General features: G+C 37.7%; 1 protein-coding gene across 1 annotated transcript in view; it reads left to right on the top strand.

Moving 5' to 3' along the window:
- The window catches only part of ADGRV1 (adhesion G protein-coupled receptor V1), a 947,781-nt gene extending 929,782 nt beyond the window's left edge, over positions 1 to 17,999 (top strand). Inside the window, exon 88 of the mRNA XM_007943393.1 lies at positions 17,881 to 17,999. Within this exon, the coding sequence (XP_007941584.1) occupies positions 17,881 to 17,999 (119 nt within the window). The remainder of the gene's footprint in view (positions 1 to 17,880) is intronic.
- Positions 18,000 to 21,402: the final 3,403 nt, after the last annotated feature.

The raw sequence follows: 21,402 nt of genomic DNA, 5'->3' as shown, positions 1-21,402 counted from the left end.
AAGGTTGGGCAATCCTACTTCCGTAGTGATAACTGCCTCGGAAACCCAAGGAGGGGTCGCTAGAAGTCGGGGCTGACTCGATGGCAAATAACAACAATAACAAGCACATCTTGATTCTCATGACCCATTCCTAATCCCTACCAAACCAGAATATTTTGCTCTTGGCATCAAATATAGTACAACCTAAAAATAATTTATAATTTTCTTTGAAGAAATAGAGTTACTCTAAGTAAATGTAAACATCTCTGACCTGGAATCTTGCTAGAACTCCTAGATAGTATTGAGACAAGTTCAGTATAAGACAGTCTGGTTGGAATTTTACTGAGGAAGTTTGCCTCTGCCCTGCCAAAGAGACCTTCTTGTGGCGTGTTTACAAAGCAGAAACTTTCAAAGGCAACCTGACAGGCATTGCATAGTTATCTAGTTTTCAAAGTGCCATTGCATCTACTATTTCATTGGATCCTCCTATATACTCATCCCCCCTCACCCTGTGGCTGAAATGAATAATTTTTACACAGTCAGAAGAATATTGTCCTAAAAACCCCAAATCAGCAGTATATGTACGATGATAGAAATATGCTGTTGTTGTTGTTATGTGCCGTCAAGTCTGACCTGACTCATAGCGACCCCTCCTTGGGTTTCCGAGGCAGTATCACTACGAAAGTAGATTGCCCCATCTTCCTTCCGAGGAGTGGCTGGTGGGTTTGAACCGCCAGCCTTCTGGTTAGCAGTCAAGTGCCTTAGGCACTATGCTACCAGAGCTCCACCTTAAAAACACAGGTTATCTAATAATGATTTTTGTTTAGTTTCATTTCATTTTACTTATGATTAATTTAAAACACTTATTGTGATAGACATTCCTGAGTTTCCTCTTTCATACTGATATTCAATGTAAGATTCAATATCTTCATTAATTTGATTTAGACATTGTTTTAAATTGGTATTCCAGCATGAATTTCTGGAGTTTAGTCCAAGAGTTGGAAAGTTAGCCAAATGAGAAGATGTTAGGCACATGGGAATATGCAAAATAATCCAGGAATTCTTATCATGGATAATTATCCTCTACAAGGAATGAATATTGAGTACTAGGTGTATGAGTTTATATCATTCCTATATTCCTGTCATTTTAAAACTGTTCTTTCCAGCATACATGAATATTGAAAAATTATGTCTAAGGTACTTGACTGCTAACCAGAAGGCTCGTGGTTCAAACCCACCAGCCACTCCTCAGAAGGAAGATTGGGCAATCTACTTCTATAGAGATACCACTTCAGAAACCCAAGGAGGGATCGCTATAAGTCAAATAGGCTCAATGGTGTAAGAAAAAAGTGCTTATTAATTTGGATAAATCAACTGTTAATGCCTGACATTAGAATTAACAGATTGTGTTATGGATTGAATTATGTTCCCTCAAAAAATGTGTTGTAAATCCTAATTTATATGCCTGTCATTATAATACCATTTGGGAATGGGTTATCTGTGTTATGTTAGTGAGGCAGGGTTAGTATGGGGTGTTCTTTGAGATACAAAAGATACTAAACAAGTGAGCAGAGCAAAGATGGTGCAAGATAGATGCCAAGCCACAGGAAGGTCTCAAGGAACCAGAAAGCAGAAGCTGAAGAGGCAAAGACCTTCCTCCGGAGCAGACAGAGAGAGAGAGAAAGCTTCCCCTAGAAATGGCACCCTGCATTTGCATGTCTAGCCTCCTAAACTGTGAGAAAACGAATTTCATTTTGTTAAAGCCACCACTCTGTTTTAGTAGCACTAGATAACAAAAAAAAAAGGGGGGGGTGGTGGTAAATAAAATATTTAGTGCAAACAGTATTTACTTTTTATATAGGATTTCCCTAAAGGCAAAATTTAAGTTTTTCATAATTTGCATTGTATTTATGTCCTATGGATATCTGATGAGTCTGACTCCCTCATTTATAATTTATTCCCACAAATTGTAATAATGATTGGTGCTATGTCTTAAGCAATGTAGCTGCTTAGTTGTTGTTTTTAATAAAAGCATCAGCTAGGTAGTTTCAAAAGTCATCAGCATAATCACTGCATGATACACTCATATAATGCTAGGCTGAACGGAAATTGCTTAAGAGCATCTGGTCCACTTATGGCAAACCCTCAGCCAGCTGCCACCACTCCTCTCTGCCACTCCCATGGCAAACACTACTCCCAAACATCAGACTTTCCTGCTGAGGTGGGGCCCAGAGTGCTTCTCAAGTTGATACTCTTAAGTAGCCACGCCTCATCAGTCATCACTGCAGCTGAGATAAAGCCTCTTCACCCTCCCTGCTCTAGCCTAGCCCTCAATTTTACACCTGAGACATTTGAATCTAAGAATACCTGTAAGTTGGCCAATTCCTGCAGCTAGTGAGTTTCAGAGGCAGGAATCAAAACTAATTTGTCTTTAACTTCAATAAATCTGTTATTCCTATTTTTTCCCTATTGTCTGTATTTAAAAGTTAAAACCAAGTAAGTATAATCATAGCAGTAATTCTCTTTTGACTCATAAGGATATAGTATTCACACATTTTCTATAAATATAGGATAATAATAAAAGGCTAGATACAGAATTCTTTCTTTTTTTTTAGCTTAAAAATAGATGTTAATTTTGAATAATTACATGAATACATTATCAATTGAATAAGTGCTATGTTCCAGTTACTAGCAGTAACTCACATCTGTTGGGTGCTTACTATATGTCTGTCACTGTTCTAAGTACTGATACTAATTCATTTTAATCATAACAGCCTAAGAGGTGGGAACCATTATGATGCTCATTTGCAAGAAGTCTAGGTAACTTGCCCGAGATCATTAAGATAGAAAACGGTAGTGCCACAAGTAAACCAAGGCAGCCTGCTTCATTAGTCTCTGCTTTCAACCAATATGCATACTGCCTCTCAAGTATTTTGTTGTTGTTGTTGTTGTTATGTGCTGTCGAGTCAGACCCGACTCATAGTGACACCTCCTTTGTTAGGTATGATAAATCCGACTAAAATGAGTAAGAACTCATCTCTATACTGAGTACCAGTTTTTGGCACTTGGAACATAGCGCCTAAGGCATTTGACTGCTAACCAGAAGGCTGGCAGTTCAAACCTACTAGCCATGACTCAGAAGGAAGACTGGGCAATCTACTTCCATAGAGATACTGCCTCAGAAACCCAAGGAGGGTTCGCTATGAGTTAGAATCGACTTGATGAAAGTGAGTTTGGTTTGGGTTTTTTAAACCTTTAGTAACTACTTTTAAATAATGAAAATGAATGAGTGAATAAATGAAAGTTAGAGTTTGGTGAAAGGAATAGACATTCACACAAACATGACATACCAAAAAAAATTTAAAAATTAAGAAACAAATCTCTTAAGAAGGAGGAAATTAAGTAATGAAAAATGTTATTAATTATTGAAGAGATCAAGAAAAAATTTAAAACCTCTAAATTGTTCTTTGAAGAATGTGTAAGTTGTAAATAGGTAAAGAATGAAGGAAAAGATATTCTTGATAGAGGAAATAGAATTATCCAAACCACAAAGGTTAAAGGTGCACAGCCTGCTTGGAGAAAGCATGTGAGCGCTGCAGTGGAGCTGAGACAGAGGAGTGAGGCAGCAGGAGAAAGGCCTGGAAGGGAGTAGTGTCTTAGCTACAGAGTGCTACACTAACCGAAGCACCACAACAGGTAGCTTTAAAGAACAGAATTTTTTTTTTCTCTCACGGTTCCAGAGGCTAAAAGTATAAATCAGTGTCTTAGCTGTGTCCATTCTTTCCTGGTAGCTAGTCCCGGCAGTCCTTGGTTCTTGATCTTACAGACAATCCTCACATGTCTGTTTTTCCCTCTGTGTGTATGTGTGTGTTTGTATGTGTTTGTGTGTGTGTGTCTGTGTGTCTGATATAGCTAACTCAGAAGCAATTAGATTTAGAACCCACTCTACTCGGGTATGATTTAATTAACATAATAAAGAAAACTTTGTATCCAGATATGATCACATCTGTAGGTGTAGGGATCAAGATTGCAATACATTTTTTTTTAGGGGGGGGGGCACAATTCAATCCATAGCAGGTAGTTTACCTACATTGTTAACAATTTACTATAGTTAGTTCCCCAACTGAGTTTCAGCAAACACTCCCTGTGAGATATTTGTAGCTATTCCTCAACAGAAGGATTCCCTGACCAAGTGTATTTTGGAAACTGCAGAGATTCACAGCTCACATTCAGAGGCCATGGCTCTTAAAAGTCTAAGAATAAAGAAACCAACTTTACTTCATTTAACCTGGTGTATCCTGAACTCAGTTTGATTATAGATCCATTTAAGCAGAGCAGAACCCTTATTTTTACTTTGTGTTGTTGTTGTTGTTATTTGCCATCGAGTCGGCCCCGACTCATAGCGACCCCTCCTTGGGTTTCCGAGGCAGTATCACTACGGAAGTAGGAATGCCCAACCTTCCTTCCGAGGAGTGGCTGGTGGGTTTGAACCGCCAGTCGTCTGGTTAGCAGGCAAGTGTCTTAGCCACTATGCTACCAGATTGTTACTTTGTAGAGCACCAAAATGCTTTTCAGATGCCACGCTAAGGAGTTGGGATATTTTAATAGAACATAGCGAGCCATGGAGGTCTTTGAGGAAAGGAATGACATGTTCCCACTAGTTTTTGAAGCAAAATATTGCATGTGAAAGTATAAAGAATAAATCTAGAGGCAAGATCAGAATGGCTGAGAGGTTATTACAGTGTTTCAGATAAGCCCTCAAAGCAGGGTGCTGAACATGAAAATGAGAAGATGGACACAAGAGGAATGCTGGGGAAGAGCTGAGAGCCCTTGCCAAAAGTGCTACTTCTCACCTGGATGAGGGAAAGAACAGTGTATAGAGCTTTGTTTGTGGGAGGGAAACTGATGAGTTCAGATTTAGACATGTTTATCATTGCTGTTGTCAGGCGCCGTCAAGTCAGCTCCAACTCATAGCAACCCTATGCACAACAAAACGAAACACTGCCTGGTCCTATGCCAGCCTCACAATCCCTACTATACCTGAGCCCATCGTTCCAGCCACTGTGTCAATCCATCTCATTGAGGGCCTTCCCCTTTTTTGTTGACCCTCTACTTTACCAAACATAATATCCTTATCCAGGGAATGGTCCCTTCTGACAATATGACCAAAGTAAGTGAGATGAAGTCTGGCCATTCTTGCTTCCAAGGAGCATTCTGGCTGCACTTATTCCAGGACAGATTTGTTAGTTCTCTTGGCAGTCCATGGTACTTTCAGTATTCTTCACCAACACCAAACTCAAAAGCATCAACCCTTCTTTGGTCTTCCTTATTCATTGTCCAGCTTTCACATGCATATGAGACAATTGAAAATACCATGGCTTGGGTTAGGTGCACCTTAGTTTCCAATGATACATCTTTGCTCTTCACCACTTTAAAGGTCTTTTGCAGCAAATTTGCCCAGTGCAATACGTCATCTGATGTCTTGTCTGCTGCTTTCATTGGTGTTGACTGTGGAACCAAGTAATATGAAATCTTTGACAACTTAAATCTTTTCTCCATATATTGTGATGCTGCTTATTGATTCAGTTGTGAGGATTTTCATTTTCTTTATGTTGAGATATAATCTGTACTGCAGACCATAGTCTTTAATCTTCATCAGTAAGTGCTTCAAGTCATCCTCACTTTCAGCAAGCAAAGTTGTGTCATCTGCATATCACAGGTTGTTAATGAGCCTTCCTCCAATCCTGATGCCATGTTCTTCTTCATATAGTCCAGCTTCTCAGATTATCTGCTCAGCATAAAGATTTACTAAATATGGTGAAAGTATACAACACTGCTGTGCTCCCTTCCTGATTTTAAACCATGCAGTTGACCATTAGAGCTTGTGAAGATGTTTAGCAGGCTCTTAAATATCATTTTGGATCATAGGCGAGAGATCAGGGCTGTAGGTAACAGTTTGAAATTCATCTGTGCAGAGATAATATTTGAAACATGGGGGTGGATAAATTTGATCTGGGAGAGTGAAGGAGAGAGAAGAGAAGGAAAGAGGTGGAGAAAGTAGAGAATGGAAGGAAAGGTGGAGAAGGAAAGGGAAGGGGAATAAGCACAGAATCCTAGATAATACTTATAAGGAATGAGTAGAAGAGAATTCTACAAAGGAAACTGCAATGTAGTCAGAAAGCGAACCAAGTAGAGAGGAGAGTCTCAGGAAGAGAAAATTATCAGTTGCATAAAACAGAGTTTGGACTGAAAAAAGGCTTTTAGATTGCACATAATTCTCAGAGCAGAATATGTCCACAGCCCTATACTGTTGTCAGTTCTTGATGTAGCCTGTGATACTGGAAACATAAAATGAATTCTTGCAGCATAATGAAATTAGATCTGCATCCTAAATATATAACAAGTATGATTAAGTTCATTCTGTTCAAGAATGTGTGGAATGACTTGGTTACTTATAGTCCGGCATTCCTTAGAGTTCACTAAGCTCATTAGGAAATGAATACTTTAAAGACCAAAATAACAGTCTCTAACATTGGCTTCCCATATTTTTAGAAAAGGTACTATAATAATCCAACATCATCCCCTGAGACACTTTATATCATTGAATATGGTCAAATCAGAGGAGCAGTTCACATACCATTACATCTACAGCAGAATTTAGAGTTGACTCATGGATCAGATTCAGCCCAATAATGTGTTTTTTTGTTTGTTTGTTTGTTTGTTGATTTGTTTTGTGTTTTTGATCCACACAACATTTTAACAATTTTTTTTTTTTTTAAGTCAACACTTATACATTTAGAGATATCCCATTAAAAATCCAGAATTTGTTGAGAAATTGAGCAACAGAGTATTTGAAATCTAGCATAATGCTATTTGGCTAAAGCTGGGCCTTCCTTCTTTAGACAGAATATGGCTCTCCAGTTTGTCCAATGCCTACCAGAAGGGTTTCATTGATACACACTAGCCCCTCTGTGACATCTGAGTTTGAAAATCTTCATCTATCTCAAGGACCACTATTATTTTTTTACAAATATGTCAGCAGGCCCCAAGCTCATGTTTAACCACTACAAATTGAATTCTGAAGTGAACACAAGTTTTCTAGGGCCACTGTTTCCAGACACACTTGTTTGCATATTCGCAAGGAATAACAAATGCAAGTATACTAAAATAAGATATTGTGACATACAATAGAATGCCCTGGCCCCAAAGCAGTCATGGATTCATTTTTTCCTTTTGAGTTTTACTTGATTTAACCCTTTAAAAAAAAGAAAAAAGAAAGAAAGAAAAGAAAACACCATTGAACTTCTTTTTAAAATATTTATCTTTTAATGAAAAATCTTCATTAAACTAAAAAGAGGACATAATGTCCTTCCATAATTATTTGCTCTTGAAATGCATTAGCATTTCCACAGGCAAATGAGACATTCAGTTCTAGACCAGTGGTATCCTGGTTATTATTAGTTTTTTTAATACAACTTTCTAATGTAATGTCAATGTCCCCAGTCAGGAGTATTGAGAATGGAAACAGTCACCCTGGGATAGCCTCCATTTTAGGGAAAAGGAGAGGATACTGAGCTAATTAAAATAGTGATTTAGTCTACACCTAGGGAAAGGGTTGGATGAGAGGGAATATACTCTATTTGCATTCCTACAAGAAGTGTTTTGAATACTAACATTTTTCTCTTGATCCAAAGCTGACAAGTTTCCAGAAAATGTCAAACTTGGCATATATTGGGCCTAGAGACAAGGTCTTTTCTTCACAGAAGTCTTCTCCAAGGTTGACTAAGCTGATTGCTCTCATTCTCTAGTCCCTTAGTTTCCTTGTTTTTACCTCAAGACAAAAACAAAGATGTTACAATAAACATTTCCATATTGGAAAACTAAACATGAATTTTTGTTGTTGTTGTTAACGCAGAAGAAAATAAATGAATGTCCCAAGAAAACATTCAGAATCAAGGTCCAAAGTATTCAAACTCCTCAAAGAACTTATTAATAAATTTATCTTTCAGAGACATCATCTAAAATCACAATGATTTATTAAACCCCAAGATCTTCTGCAACCCAGTGTACTAAAATAAACAAAGTTAGTTGGGAAACAAAGGGAGAAAGTGAAATTTTTAAAGATTTTGTATTTTTTTTTTTTTCTTAAAGAAAATATTGAAATAATACTACTACCTTAATTACCTGTTGTTATCATTAGGTGTTGTGGACTCAGTTCCAACTTAGCCATCATGTGCCCAACAGAACAAAACACTGCTCAATCCTGCATCATCTTCACAGTCATTGCTATGTTAGATCCTGTTGTTGGAGCCACTGTGTCAATCCATCTTGTTGAGAGTCTTCCTCTTTTTCACTAACCCTCTACTTTACCAACCATGATGTCCTTTTTCAGACACTGGTCCCTCCTGATAACATGTGCAAAGACATGACACAAGTCTCACTGTCCTCACTCCCAAACAGCATTCTGGCTGTAGTTTTTTCAAGACAGATTTTTCTGTTCTTCTGGCAATCCATGTTATATTTGATATCCACAAACACTATAATTCAAAGGCTATAATATCACTATAATATCAGTTCTTGTTTGGGCTCCTTATTCATTGTCCAACTTTCACATATATATGAGGCAACTGAAAATATCATGGCCTGGGTTGGGTGCACCTTACTCCTCACAATGACATCTTTACTCTTTAACACTTTAAAGAGATCTTTTAAAGCAGATTTGTCCAATGCAATACATCAGTTGATTTTTTTATTGCAGCGTCCACGGGCATGGATTGTAGATCCAAGTAAAATGGAATCCCTGACAACTTCCATCTTCTCCATTTATCATTATGTTGTGAGGATTTTTTTTTTAATGTTGAAATGTGTTTTGTTTCTCTAGTGCTCTAACAAAAAATACCACAGGTGGGTGGCTTTAACAAATAGGGATTTTTCTCTCTTACAGTTTAGGAGGCTGGTAGTCTGAGTTCAATGTGCCTCTACAGACTGGGTGAAAGCCCCTCAACCTTGTGCTTCAGCTCTGTCTCTTGCTCTTGGTCCACTAAAGCTGGAGGCTTCTTTAACTCAGGCAACTGCTGGCTGCTGAGGCTGACAAACCCAAGGTTGACAAATAAAATGGCATAGTTTCAAAATTATCAAACACGGCAGACCACTGGTTCAAGTCCAGGAACAATCCTAAGATTGGCAGACAACGTGGCAGGCTTCTAAATGAATGTATGCAGGGTCCAAGCATGTCAAAAAACTCAGAGACTTTTCTTAAATCTGTCTTCGTATATTCTGGAAACAGACCACATCCCTACGGCAGCTATTCAGCCATTCCACTAGACTCCACCACAGAGTTAATTACTAGTCTCATCATGAGAAAGAACTACATCCAGCTGAACAGTTACTCAAAACCAGACCCAACCAAGGTGACACACAACTTTACCACAAAGTATAATCCATAATGAAGATTGTAGTCTTTGATTTTCATCAGTACATGCTTCAAGTCTTCTTTATTTTCAGCAGGCAAGATTGTATCATCTCAATATTGCACATTGTTAATGAGTCTTCCTTCTATTCTGATGCTATGTTTTTCTTCATATAATCCAGCTTCTCCAATTATTTGCTCAGCATACAGATTGAGTAAGTATGGTGAAAGGATACAACCCTGATGCATACCTACTCTGATTTTAAACCACACAGTATCCCCTTGCTCTTTGCAAATGACTACCACTTGATCTATGTACAGGTTCCATATCAGCACAATCAAGTATTCTGGAATTCCCATTCTACAGAATGTTATCCATAATTTGGTGTGATCCACATAGGTGAATGACTTCGCATAGTCAATAAAACATAGGTAAACATCCTTCTGATAATCTCTGCTTTGAGCCAAGATCCATCTGACATCAGCAATGATACCTCTTGTTCCACATCCTCTTCTGAATCCAGCTTGAGTTTCTGGCAGTTCACTGCCAATGCATTGTTGCAATCATTTTTTAATTATCTTCAGTAATATCAACTTCTGTGTGATATTAATGGGACTGTTCGATTATTTCCCATTCTGTTGCATCACCTTTCTTTGAAATGGGCACAGATATGGACCTCTTCCAGTCAGTTGGTCAAGTAACTGTCTTCCAAATTTCTTGGCATAAATTACTGAGCACTTCCAGCATTGCATCTGTTTGTTGAAATATCTCCATTGATATTCCTGGGGCCTTGTTTTTTGCCAATACTTTTAGTGAAGCTTGGATTCTTCCTTCAGTACTATCAGTTCTTGATCATATTCTGTCTCCTGAAATGGTTCAAAATTGACCAATTCTTTTTGGTACAATGACTGCATATTCTTTCCATTTTCTTTTGATGCTTCTTGCACCATTCAGTATGGAACTCAAGGCTTGAATTTTTTTCTTCAGTTCTTTGAGCTAGTGAAATGCCAAACATGTTCTTTCCTTTTGGTTTTCTAACTACATGACTTTGTACTTTTCATGATAATGCTTTGTCTTCTCAGGCCACCTTTTGAAATCTTATGTTCAGCTGTTTTAAGTACCAGGTACTGCTGTACTAATAATAGCACAAATGGCTGACTCTAAAGACAAGAAAAATATTGCCTCACTCTTTTGGAAGCTATAAGTCCAAATCAGGGTATTAGCTGTGAAGGAGGATCCCTCTTTATTGACAATCTCAGGAGTTCGTGGCATTCCTTGGCTTGTAGACAGCTCCTCATGTGGTCTCTTCCCTCTGTGTGTATGTGTGTGTGTGTATTCTGTTCTTTTTATAAGATACCAGTAAGAAAGGTTAGGTATAGGACTTACTCTATTCCAGTATGACCTTATTAACATAATAAAGGAAAACCCTTATCTCAAAGCAGAGTCATAGTTACAGGTTTGAGGTTAGGACTTCTCAATAACTTTTAGCAGGACACAATTTAATCTATAACAATGACCTTCATACCAGTGTCATTTAAAAAGATCATATAAAATGAAAATGGGAGCCCTGGTGGTACAGTAGTTAAGTGCTCAGCTTCTAGCTAAAATATCAGTGTTACGAACACACCAGCCTCTCTGTAGGAAAAAGGTGGGGCAATTATGCTCCATTCTATAGGGTCTAAATCAGCTCCATAGCAATGTGGTAAAATAACAATAGTCTTTGGGTCAGAGTATCCTGAGTTGGAATCACAATTCTACAATCATGTAGCTGTGTGACTTTCAGCAAGGGACTTAACCCATGGTTTATCATTTATCAAATAAGGATTATTAGAATTAAGCTATAAATTTTCATGAGGATTAGAGATTGTCCATGTAAAGCATCTAGTGTTGTGTCTGACAAAAGTTTTGTTCAGTACATATAGAGTTATTTGTTGGATTCCCTTTATTGTTAACAGCAGCTTTAAATGTTCCTAATATAGTCTGTAATTCCTGGCTATTCAATGAACTATAAATATTGAGTGAGGTGAGATTGGGGGCACCTTAAATATGTGTTAAAGAGTTTGAAATTTATTCATAGGCAAAGTTGAACACTTGCGGCTTCAGGTATGAGGAAGTAATATGATTAGAGCTACGACCTCAAGAAGCAATATCATGTAGAAGAAAACACCCGACATATTTGAGGTCAGAAGACTGAAGAGATATATTCTTTTTGTAACTTGCCTGCTGTGTGTTGTGGGCAACTCACTAAATACCTTTGATCCTCAATCCATCCCTGCATCTCTAAAACTGGACTAACAATCACTATTTTCCTAACCAAAGCATGTTAAAACATTGAGAAAAATTGAGGCTCAAGAGGATTGTAAATTATTACTTCTAATTATTCTACTGAGATTGTCTATTCTATCTATCAAAGAGGAAAATTATTTCATTACAGTTGCTATATTTTTCTTTAATTTTGGCTTAAATTTTAATCACAGAAAGTGCCTTTCAGAAAATCTGGATACTTAATGCAAAGTGCCCTCCTAGATCATTTAATGAACTACAAAGAAATGGGAGACCTGGGTTGTGTTCTCAGATCCGCCACACTACACTTGTGTGTAGTATGAGCCCTTTATGAGTTTCAGGGAGAGATTAGTATCTGGGTGTTATGAGCTTATTTCAGCTGGGAAGAAATTGAGAAGGAGGATGAAATGGGTCACGTAGATGTGGTGACTCAAGGGGAGGCTGTAAATGCAGCTTGCTGACACCTCACAGGGCCCTGAGCTATTCAATAATCAGGCTACCCCCACTGACTTATAAAGCTGCACCCACATTAAACCTCCCAGCCCAGTTCGTTCTGAGCCCTCGCCTTCTGCTCAGCATGCTTTCTGTTTAGAACTCATCTTTGAAGTGTGCTTTGGCCCAGTGGTCATCAAAATGGCTTTATTATGGCATTCCCAGTTGGAGTTAGAGCAGGCCCATATAGAAATCAGTGGGAGTAGGTTCTTTTAGATCATTCAACTCTACTCTTTCTTTATGCTAATCATGAAGTGCTTTGTTTCTCCCTTGTTGATCCTATATATCAGGAAACTTGGTTATTTAGCCTTTTGGTTCCTCCTCACCCAGATCAAGCTGCTACGTGCTTCAGGGACTCTGTTACTGTCTCCTTTCTGAGTGGTCACTCTCTTACTTCATCACTGAGGTTCCTCCCAATCGGAGAGCTTCCCCATTTTCATGCTTACTCTGGCAGACAAGCAATTGCCCTTTTGCTGTTTTAAGGCATGATGGCAACTGAATTGTTATCCTCAGGGGCCAGGCAAATAACATAAATGAAACAAACTGACTGAGGGAAAACAGTGGCAAACAGTGCCTGTTCCATGTTTTCACTGTTGTTTGATTTGTTTTGTCTTGTGTAATTTTGATTTTGCTACACAGGTCTACTGTTGGATGATCTTCTGATTTTTCATGACAAACAAAAAATATGAATTGTTTTGACAAATATATATATATACATCTTGAATTTTTTATAAACATTGTCTTTGGCAATCTTTTATTTCTTAATTTGAGCACATGGATGTAAATCACTGTGCTTCATGACTTACATATATATTATATAGGATTACCATATATTTTGGAGTCCTGGCTTTCAAAGTTGGGGCAGCACTCAGCTGTAAACTGAAAGGTTGATGGTTTTGAGTTCACCCAGAGGTGCCTCAGAAGAAGGGCATTCTTCTGAAAAAGCCGTCATTGAAAACCCTATGATGCACTGTTCTACTCTGACACATATGGGGTCATTATGAGTTGGAATTGACTTAAGAGCCACTGATTTTTGGTTTACCATATGTTTTATTATCCAAACCAGGGCAATTTGAGAATAAAAGAGATAGGAGTAAAAATTTTGTCAGGTATAAACTGGAACTTTTCTTTTTGTGTATCAAATGTTGCATTTTGAAGGAATGGTATAAAAAACATTAGTGAAAGGGTGTGAAGATGAGCCTTCATGGATTACCAAGAAAGCAGTGAGACTGGGATTAATAAGGCCCATTCAGCACAAGTGAGGAGATCTGCTCAGTTCAGGGAAAAGCTCTTCAGGGGGAAAAGTTGGAAATATGTCTATTTGATAGGGTGCAAACAAGATTATAGAATATCTTAAAGCCAAAGCAAAAGGTTCCAAACTTGACAGATTGGCAGTGGGAATTGATGTTTGTTCTTGAGTAGAAGGCAGTAGAATGTAGAATGGACCAAAGGAACAGAACAGATGATAAAGATAAAAGTGGCATTTTGAAGAACTAAGGTGTTCTGGTAGCATAGTACCTAAGGCATTTGACTGCTAACCAGAAGGCTGGAGGTTCAAACCCACCAGCCACTCCTCAGAAGGAAGGTTGGGCAATCTACTCCTGTAGTGATATTGCCTCAGAAACCCAAGGAGGGGTCGCTATGAATCAGGCCAATTCGACCGTACATAACAATAACAGGGTGTTGAGTATGATTTGCTAATATACTTAATAAATATTTGTTGAACACCTAGTGTACTGGGCACTATCCTGTGAGCTAGGAGATGTAAAAATATGAAAGGCATAATCCAATAGGGCAGTCAGAAATATTAAAAGATCATCATCATGGTTTCATGGGGAGCAGAGGTGATGTCTGAGTTGATATTTATAGGAAGAGTAGAGGCAGCCAGATTAAGTAGGCAGGGAATGAGAAGGGCATCCCAGGCAAAAGTGCCAGCATAATGACATGGTATGAAAAGGGAGACAAGCAGCTCTCTATCCTGAGCTTGGAAAAACTGGTGATACATTGGTTTAGAGCACAGACAGATCCCATGAGACTTGAAGCTGAGTTGAGAGAAGTCTTCTGGTGGTTAGGCAGTAGGAAGAGATGCAAGAGAAAGCAGAAGAGCTCTCAAAAGAGCCAGCAAATCAGAGCCCAAGATGTTCACGGCAGTGTCACAGAAGCAAAGGAAGGAAGTGGGGTTTCAGCAGCAGCCTTTCACAGAAAGTAGGAAGACTAGGGACTCAGAAGAGGCCACCAGATTTGGTGTAGAAGCAGGTCATTAGTGGGTTTCTGTTTTCAGCTCTAAATAGGTTAAGATGAAGCAAATTCACCATCTTCCCATAGGTGCCAGCTCTGTAGAATCACCTTTCCTAAGGTTCATACAGGCAACTGGTTTTTCACTTTCCTTCTTGTTTGCTGAGTCTAGCGCCCAGGGAGGAGGAGCAAGTCTAGAAAGGAGGAGCAAGGAGCTGTAATCTCTGGTGATTCAAGCCAGCACACCCTGTGGCCACATCTTTATAGTGTGTGGGTACAGGTGTGGATGTGGGTGTGAGTGTGGGTGACAGTGTGTGTATGTGAGAGAGAGAAAAACAGCATGCGAGTTTGTATTTCACAGAAGGAAAGAACAAAGTGTTACTGTAGCATAGTTTCAAATTTTCTGAGTTATTCTGAGTTGTGGAAAATGTAGTGGATGGTGGAGTTTACTCAGAACAGGTTCTCTGTGCTGCTTGTAGTTTATAACAGCTAGCTTTGTGAGATTCCTGAATGGATCTGTTTTGCTATTGTGTTACATAATTATTTTCATCTTGTGGTCAGATCTGAGTCATTCAGAGCCAACATCTAGAGGGCACTGATATAATACCAGCATGTCTCACATGCATATATTTCTGTGAGACATTGCACAAGTCAACTATTGGACTACTAGATTCAGTGCATATGGGATTGCAGACTGTATGCTTTTTAACTGTGCATCCTACCCCTCTGCTGACAATTCTACTAGCCTCTCTCTTTTATCATGATAAGCTCTAGTAGAAAAATGTCATTCTTGGGAATCAACCATGTGAAAACAAACAAACAAACAAAAAGATTATAAACCCAAACTTGTGCCTTCATAAATTAACTTCTATTAATAAAAACTACTACAAAAATTAAAATATATTGCTATAATTGTTAGGTTTTAATAGTTGTTGTTATGTGCCATTTAGTTGGCCCCGACTCATAGTGACCCCTCCTTGGGTTTCCAGGGTGATATCACTACAGATGTAGATTGCCCAACCTTCCTTCTGAGGAGTGGCTGGTGAGTTTGAACCTCCAGCCTTCTGGTTAGCAGTCAAGTGCCTTAGGCACTATGCTACCAGAGCTCCTGGTTTTAATAGTACTTAATCTAAATGTGTATAGGAGCCCTGAAGGTACAGTGATTGAGCAAGCACTGAAAGGTCGATGGTTAGAACGCACCAGCCACTCCACAGGAGAAAGATATGGCAGTATACTTCTGTAAAGATTTGCAGCCAATAGGATTTCTATGGGGGCAGTTCTATCCTGTAATATAGGGTCATTATGAGTTGGAAATGACTGGATGGCATTGTGTTATTCTAAATGTATAGAAGTCTCTGGGCTGTGCAAACAGTTACTGTACTCAGCTGCAAACTGAAAGACTGGCAGTTTGAGTCCACCTAGGGGCACCTTGAGAGAAAGGTCTAGAGTTCTACTTCTGAAAATCAGCCATTGAAAACAGTATAGAGCACAGTTCTACTCTGACCCAGGTGAGGTCATTGTGAATTGGAATCAACTTGATACAATTATATATCTAAGTATATACATTTTAATAATATTTTATTGTGTTTTCAGTTTACAGAAAAGTTTAGATTCAAATTCAACAATTGCTGTGTGAGTTGCCGAATAACGTTGACTATATTCTTCACAATGCATGAACATTCTCATCATTTACATTCTGGTGGTTGCATTCTCATTAATCTAGTTTCCCTGTCCCCCTACATTCTTATCTTTGTTTTAAAGTAATTCTTGACCACTTGATCTCATATAGGTGATTTTTTAAAGGAGCACAGTAGTTTGAGTGATATTCATTACATTTTGAGCCAATTTGTTTTTAGCTAAAAGTGACACCAGGGTTGTTTTTAGTTCAAGGTTTGAAGAGTGTCTCGGGGCAATAGTCTTAGGGAGTCCTTCATTCTCAATCAGTCCAGTAGGTCTGTTTGTTTTGTTTTGTTTCTTGTAGGAATTGGAGATTCTGTTTCAAATTTTTCTCCCATTCTATTAGGGTCCATCAGTTATGGCTGTGATTAGAACAATCTGTAGTAGTAGCCTAGTGCTATTAGTTCTTCTGATCTCAGGGTAGATAAGGCCATGGTATTGTAGACTATCTGTCCTATAAACTAGTTTCTTCTCTGAGTCTTTGGTTTCCTTCTTTCTAATTTGTACCAGACAAGTAGAGACCAACTGATGTATCTTAGAAGGTGGCTCACAAGCTTTTAAGATGCCAGGACACTACTCACTAAACTAGGATATAGAGTGTAACTTTATGAGAACTATATTATGCCAATTGATTGCAATATCCCACAAGACTTTAATCCTTCGAACCAAGAAATCTAATCCCATGAGATGTTTGTTATGTCTAAGAAGTATCTGTATGAATATATGTGCATACAGTAACATAAATGCATATACATATAAAACAAAAACCAAACTCACTGCCATCAAGTCAGATCTGACTCATAGCAACCCCTCCTTGAGTTTCCGAGGCAGTATCACTATGGAAGTAGATTGCCCAACCTTCCTTCTAAGGAGTGACTTGTGGGTTTGAACCACCAACCTTCTGGCTAGCAGTCAAATGCCTTAGGCACTACATCACCAGAGCTCCTGCATATACATATACATACAGCATATACCTATATATATGCACACATATATACATCTATGTGGTTTATGTAGTGAGGAAATCAAATGGTGTATTGCGTTGGGCAAATCTGCAAAAGTACTTTTGAAAGTGACAAAAGGCAAACATGTGACTTTGAGGATTAAGGTGAGTCTTATCCAAGCCATGGTATTTTCATTTTCCTCACATGCATGTGCTAGACAGTAAATAAGGAAGACTGAAGAAGAATTGATGTCTTTGAATTATGGTGTCGGCAAATAATACTTAATATACCATGAACTGCTAGAAGAATGAACAAATCTGTCTTGAGCGAAATATAGCCAGAATGCTTCTCAGAAGCGAGCATGGCCACACTTTGTCTCACATACTTTGAACATGTTATTAGGAGGGAGCATTTCCTGGAAAAGGATATCATGCTTGGTACAGTACAGGATCAGCGAAAAAAAGAAGGCTTTCAACGAGGTGGATTGGCACAGTGGTTACAATGGGCTCAAACATGGCAATGATTGTGAGGATAGTGCAGGACTGGGCAGTGTTTCGTTCTTTTGTACGTAAGGTCACTACGAGTTAGAGCTGACTCAACAGCATCTAGCAACAACATACACATCTATGCCTACATACATATATACCTACAAGTACATATGTTTGGTTGTTTTTGCTATTGCTTCAAAATTATATATGCCACCAACAGATTGTTTTTCTTGTGTGTGTATAGGTTACTTTTGGCTAATATAATAAAAAATAAATGTTTGGGCTTAACATAACCTTTAAGACATCGTTGCACTAAGAGTTTGGTTTTTGTGTTTTCTTTTTGTTTTGTTTTGTTTTCTTTTTCTGCTGCAGGTGCTGGGCTCAGCGTCAGTGATAATGAATCCGGTCAAGGCAGCCAGGAGGGAGGCACCATGACTGACTCCCAGATTGTAGAACTCAGGAGAATACCTATCGCAGACACCCACCTCTAGCTCTTCAGTAGCCATTAGAATGAGGACATTCCCATATTTGTATTGGCATTTGTGGTAGAGCTATGTAACTACATGCAACCACATAATAGGATTCTGTGAATTGTACTGGATGGCTAACCCAGAAGTGATTGTAGTGCTTGGAATATAAATGACTTATCTTTATACTTCTTGAAAATCCACTGCTATAATGAAAGACTGGATCAATTTATACTGCTTAATAGGATGTACATATTCTGGGATTATTAGTTATTTTTTAATCATCTTGCATGGATAACATTGTTTAATAAAGGTAATAATAACAAATAATAATAAAAAAATTAGAAACCATTTTATATAAACTAGGCTTATTATTCAGTGGTTTAAACCCACCAGCCACTCTGTGTGAGAAAGATGAAGCAGTCTGCTTCCATAAAGATTTACAGCCTTGAAAACCCTACAGGGCAGTTCTCTGACCTATAGGTTGTTAGGAGTTGGAATCAACTTGACAGCATTGGGATTTTTTTTTTTTTTTTAGGTTCATTATTTATGAGAAAAAAAATTGTGCAAAAAACAATAAAGTATCATACGTTTAGTGAATGTATTTCTACTTTTTATAATACTTAAGAAATCATGACATCCAATTTAACATTTGGGAAAAAAATTTCAAATCATGTACCTCCTCTACAGATTACTAAAATTAAATTAGAAATCATGATATAAAGGTCTCATTTTAGGCCTGTTGCCACACAGTGAAGAGCAATAACCTTTCAATACACATTTTTGGGAACTAAGATATGAATAATAATTTGTACCATTTGACTCTCATTCCCATGTACATGATCTTTTTCACCGGAATGTTAATAGACATACAAGTTTTACAATGTAATTTCTAAAACTCTAGATTATAGGAAATGAAAAGATGGGAAGAATTTCAGACTCAGGCTTTTGTATGTTGAGCACATTTCTCCAATGATTCTAGGATGAGTCCAGATGGTGAAAGTTAAGAATATTACAGTTCTTTTATCCAAGACAACACCAATATATCACCCAAAAATTAGGTTTCTACTAGATTGCAAAGTTAGGATGCAAAATAAAGTAGGTAATTTGGTGTTATAAACTATAACTACCTTAGAATGGCCTCAGTCATTCAGTTGGCTAAAACCAGATTCCAACTCATAGCAACCCCCATTGGGTTTCTGAGGCAGTAAATCTTTACAAAGGTAGATTGCCTCATCTTCCTTCTGCGGAGTGGCTGGTGGGTTTGAACCTCCAACCTTCTAGTTAGCGGTCAAATGCATTAGTCACTGTACCACCAGAGCGCCTTAGTTGGCTACCTAAAACAAAAGAAAAACAAACTTATTCCCATTGAGTCAGATTTGACTCATAGCGACCCCTCCTTGGGCTTCTGAGGTGATATCACTATAGAAGTAGGTTGCCCTACCTTCCTTCCAAGGAGTGGCTGGTGGATTTGAACCACCAACTTTCAGGTTAGTAGTCAAATGCCTGTTGTTGTTATGTGCTGTCAAGTCAGAATGCCTAAACCTTCTAAATTCTGTATCTAGTAAGGCACCTAAGGTTCTTCTAACATTGATATAGATGACCCATTATTAAAGACATCTGGAACATAGATTTTTACTTTCTGAAAATCATTACATTTTTCATGTTTTGATGATTTTACACCAGTGTTGATGGAACTACTACTGTTGGTGTAGTCATTCATCAAAAGTATATATTTCTGCTCACTGTAAAATGAGTGATTAGAACATTTTCCAGGATGAGTGTTCTGTCCTCAAATAAAAATAACTCCATCAACCAATCGAGAACAAATAAGAGAATCATTATAAACAGTACAGAGTTTGCTTTGGAGAAATATTTCTTGGTTTGAATTTTGTAGTTTTTCTTTATGCTAGAATGAGAAAGCAGAAAATCTATCCCGGAACACACCCTGTTGTGTTCATGATTATTTCATTAGCTATAGAATTTCAGAATTCTAAGTACTTTTTTAGAAATTCAATATTATGCCAAGACAAAAATTAAAAATTATTTGTCCAAGAGAAAATTTTGTTATAAATTTTCCTTAAAGGTCATAACAAAGATGTTGCAAGCACTCTATCCTCTCTGCTAAGCATGGCGGGTTTTGTTTGTTTTTTTTAAAAAAAAAAAAAAAAACCTGAGGTGGCCTAATTTATCTTGAGAAATTATAAAATCCCTGTTTCTCTCCTCTCTTCTTCCTATGAGTCTTATCACTGTCCCTGCCATATTCTTTTCCTCCTATACTAAGTTTTGATTAATGGATGGTCATTGTAAGTAGAAAACCAAGTCTATACAACAAAATCAAACAGTATAAAAGGCTGAATCTCTGGTAGAGTTATGATTATTTTTAGGATCTTTAGAAATAGTTGTAATAAGATTGAATTTACCTTAAGTGACAAGTTAGTTTTCTCTTTCAACCTATATTCCACTGTATGTATTCTGTTCCACAAAAGAGTAGAAGCTGGTGGTAAAATTAGTTATGCTACACAAAAATCGAAGATGAAAATTTTTAAATGGCTTGCATTCTGAAATCGCTAGTGGGTTTTACTCAATTTGGGGCTTAGGTCATGGTTACAGAAATAGGAAATTTCATTGTGTAGAATACACAAGGTACAACCTCTGTAAAACCAACTTTTACAGCAGATAATTAGAATGTCTAATTCTCCAAAAAAAAAAAAAAAAAGCAATTCTTAATAGTCATTTTTATTTCTCCATGTTGTCAGAATTTGGGAAAACCTGGCAAAAAGAAAAAAAAAGCCTGACTAGTGACAAACCTTCCTCCCTTAAGGTTACTGGATTTCTATTGTTATATTAAACACCATTTTGTTAATTCAAGGGATCAAAAGGACTACTTGCCAGTGTTCAGCATGATTGTTTTAAGTGTTGGAAGCAAAAACCAAGGTTTCTAGAAGCCACAGTGCTAAAACAAATAAGCTTTATATTTCAACAGCAGCAATATTTTTGTCATTCTGTTTCCTGTCAATGTAGATTAAAATGGGACATCTGCCAGGGAAGTATAGTACTATAGAGGAGGAAACAAATCAAATATTATTCTCCAAAATGAAAACTGAAAGGCTGGGACTATAACTCTCTGCTGTGGTCTTTCCCTTTCAGTGAGTGTGTTGTCTTTTCGTCCATGACATTTCCTTTCCTCTAACAAAAGGTACCTACCATTTCCCTGGGCAGCGTCTCTGCTTTTCTTTTGTTTTGTTGTATTGGTTTCTTGTTTTACATTTTAAGTATTTTCAACTTTTGTTTTTTGGAATTGTATAAAGAAGATTTTTTTTCTAATTTGGATACAAGGGGTGTTAACAATTCAGAGAGGGAGTGGTGGTGAAGCTGGTAGAATTCCAACAAAAGAAAATGGTAGTAAGCAAAACACAGAAATATT

The sequence above is a fragment of the Orycteropus afer genome, unplaced genomic scaffold, assembly GCF_000298275.1.
Source record: "Orycteropus afer afer isolate SDZICR_OR568_19922 unplaced genomic scaffold, OryAfe1.0 scaffold00105, whole genome shotgun sequence".
NCBI lineage: Eukaryota > Metazoa > Chordata > Mammalia > Tubulidentata > Orycteropodidae > Orycteropus > Orycteropus afer.
The sequence above is the reverse complement of the archived record's forward strand: the minus strand, read 5'-3'. Positions and strand labels throughout refer to the sequence as shown.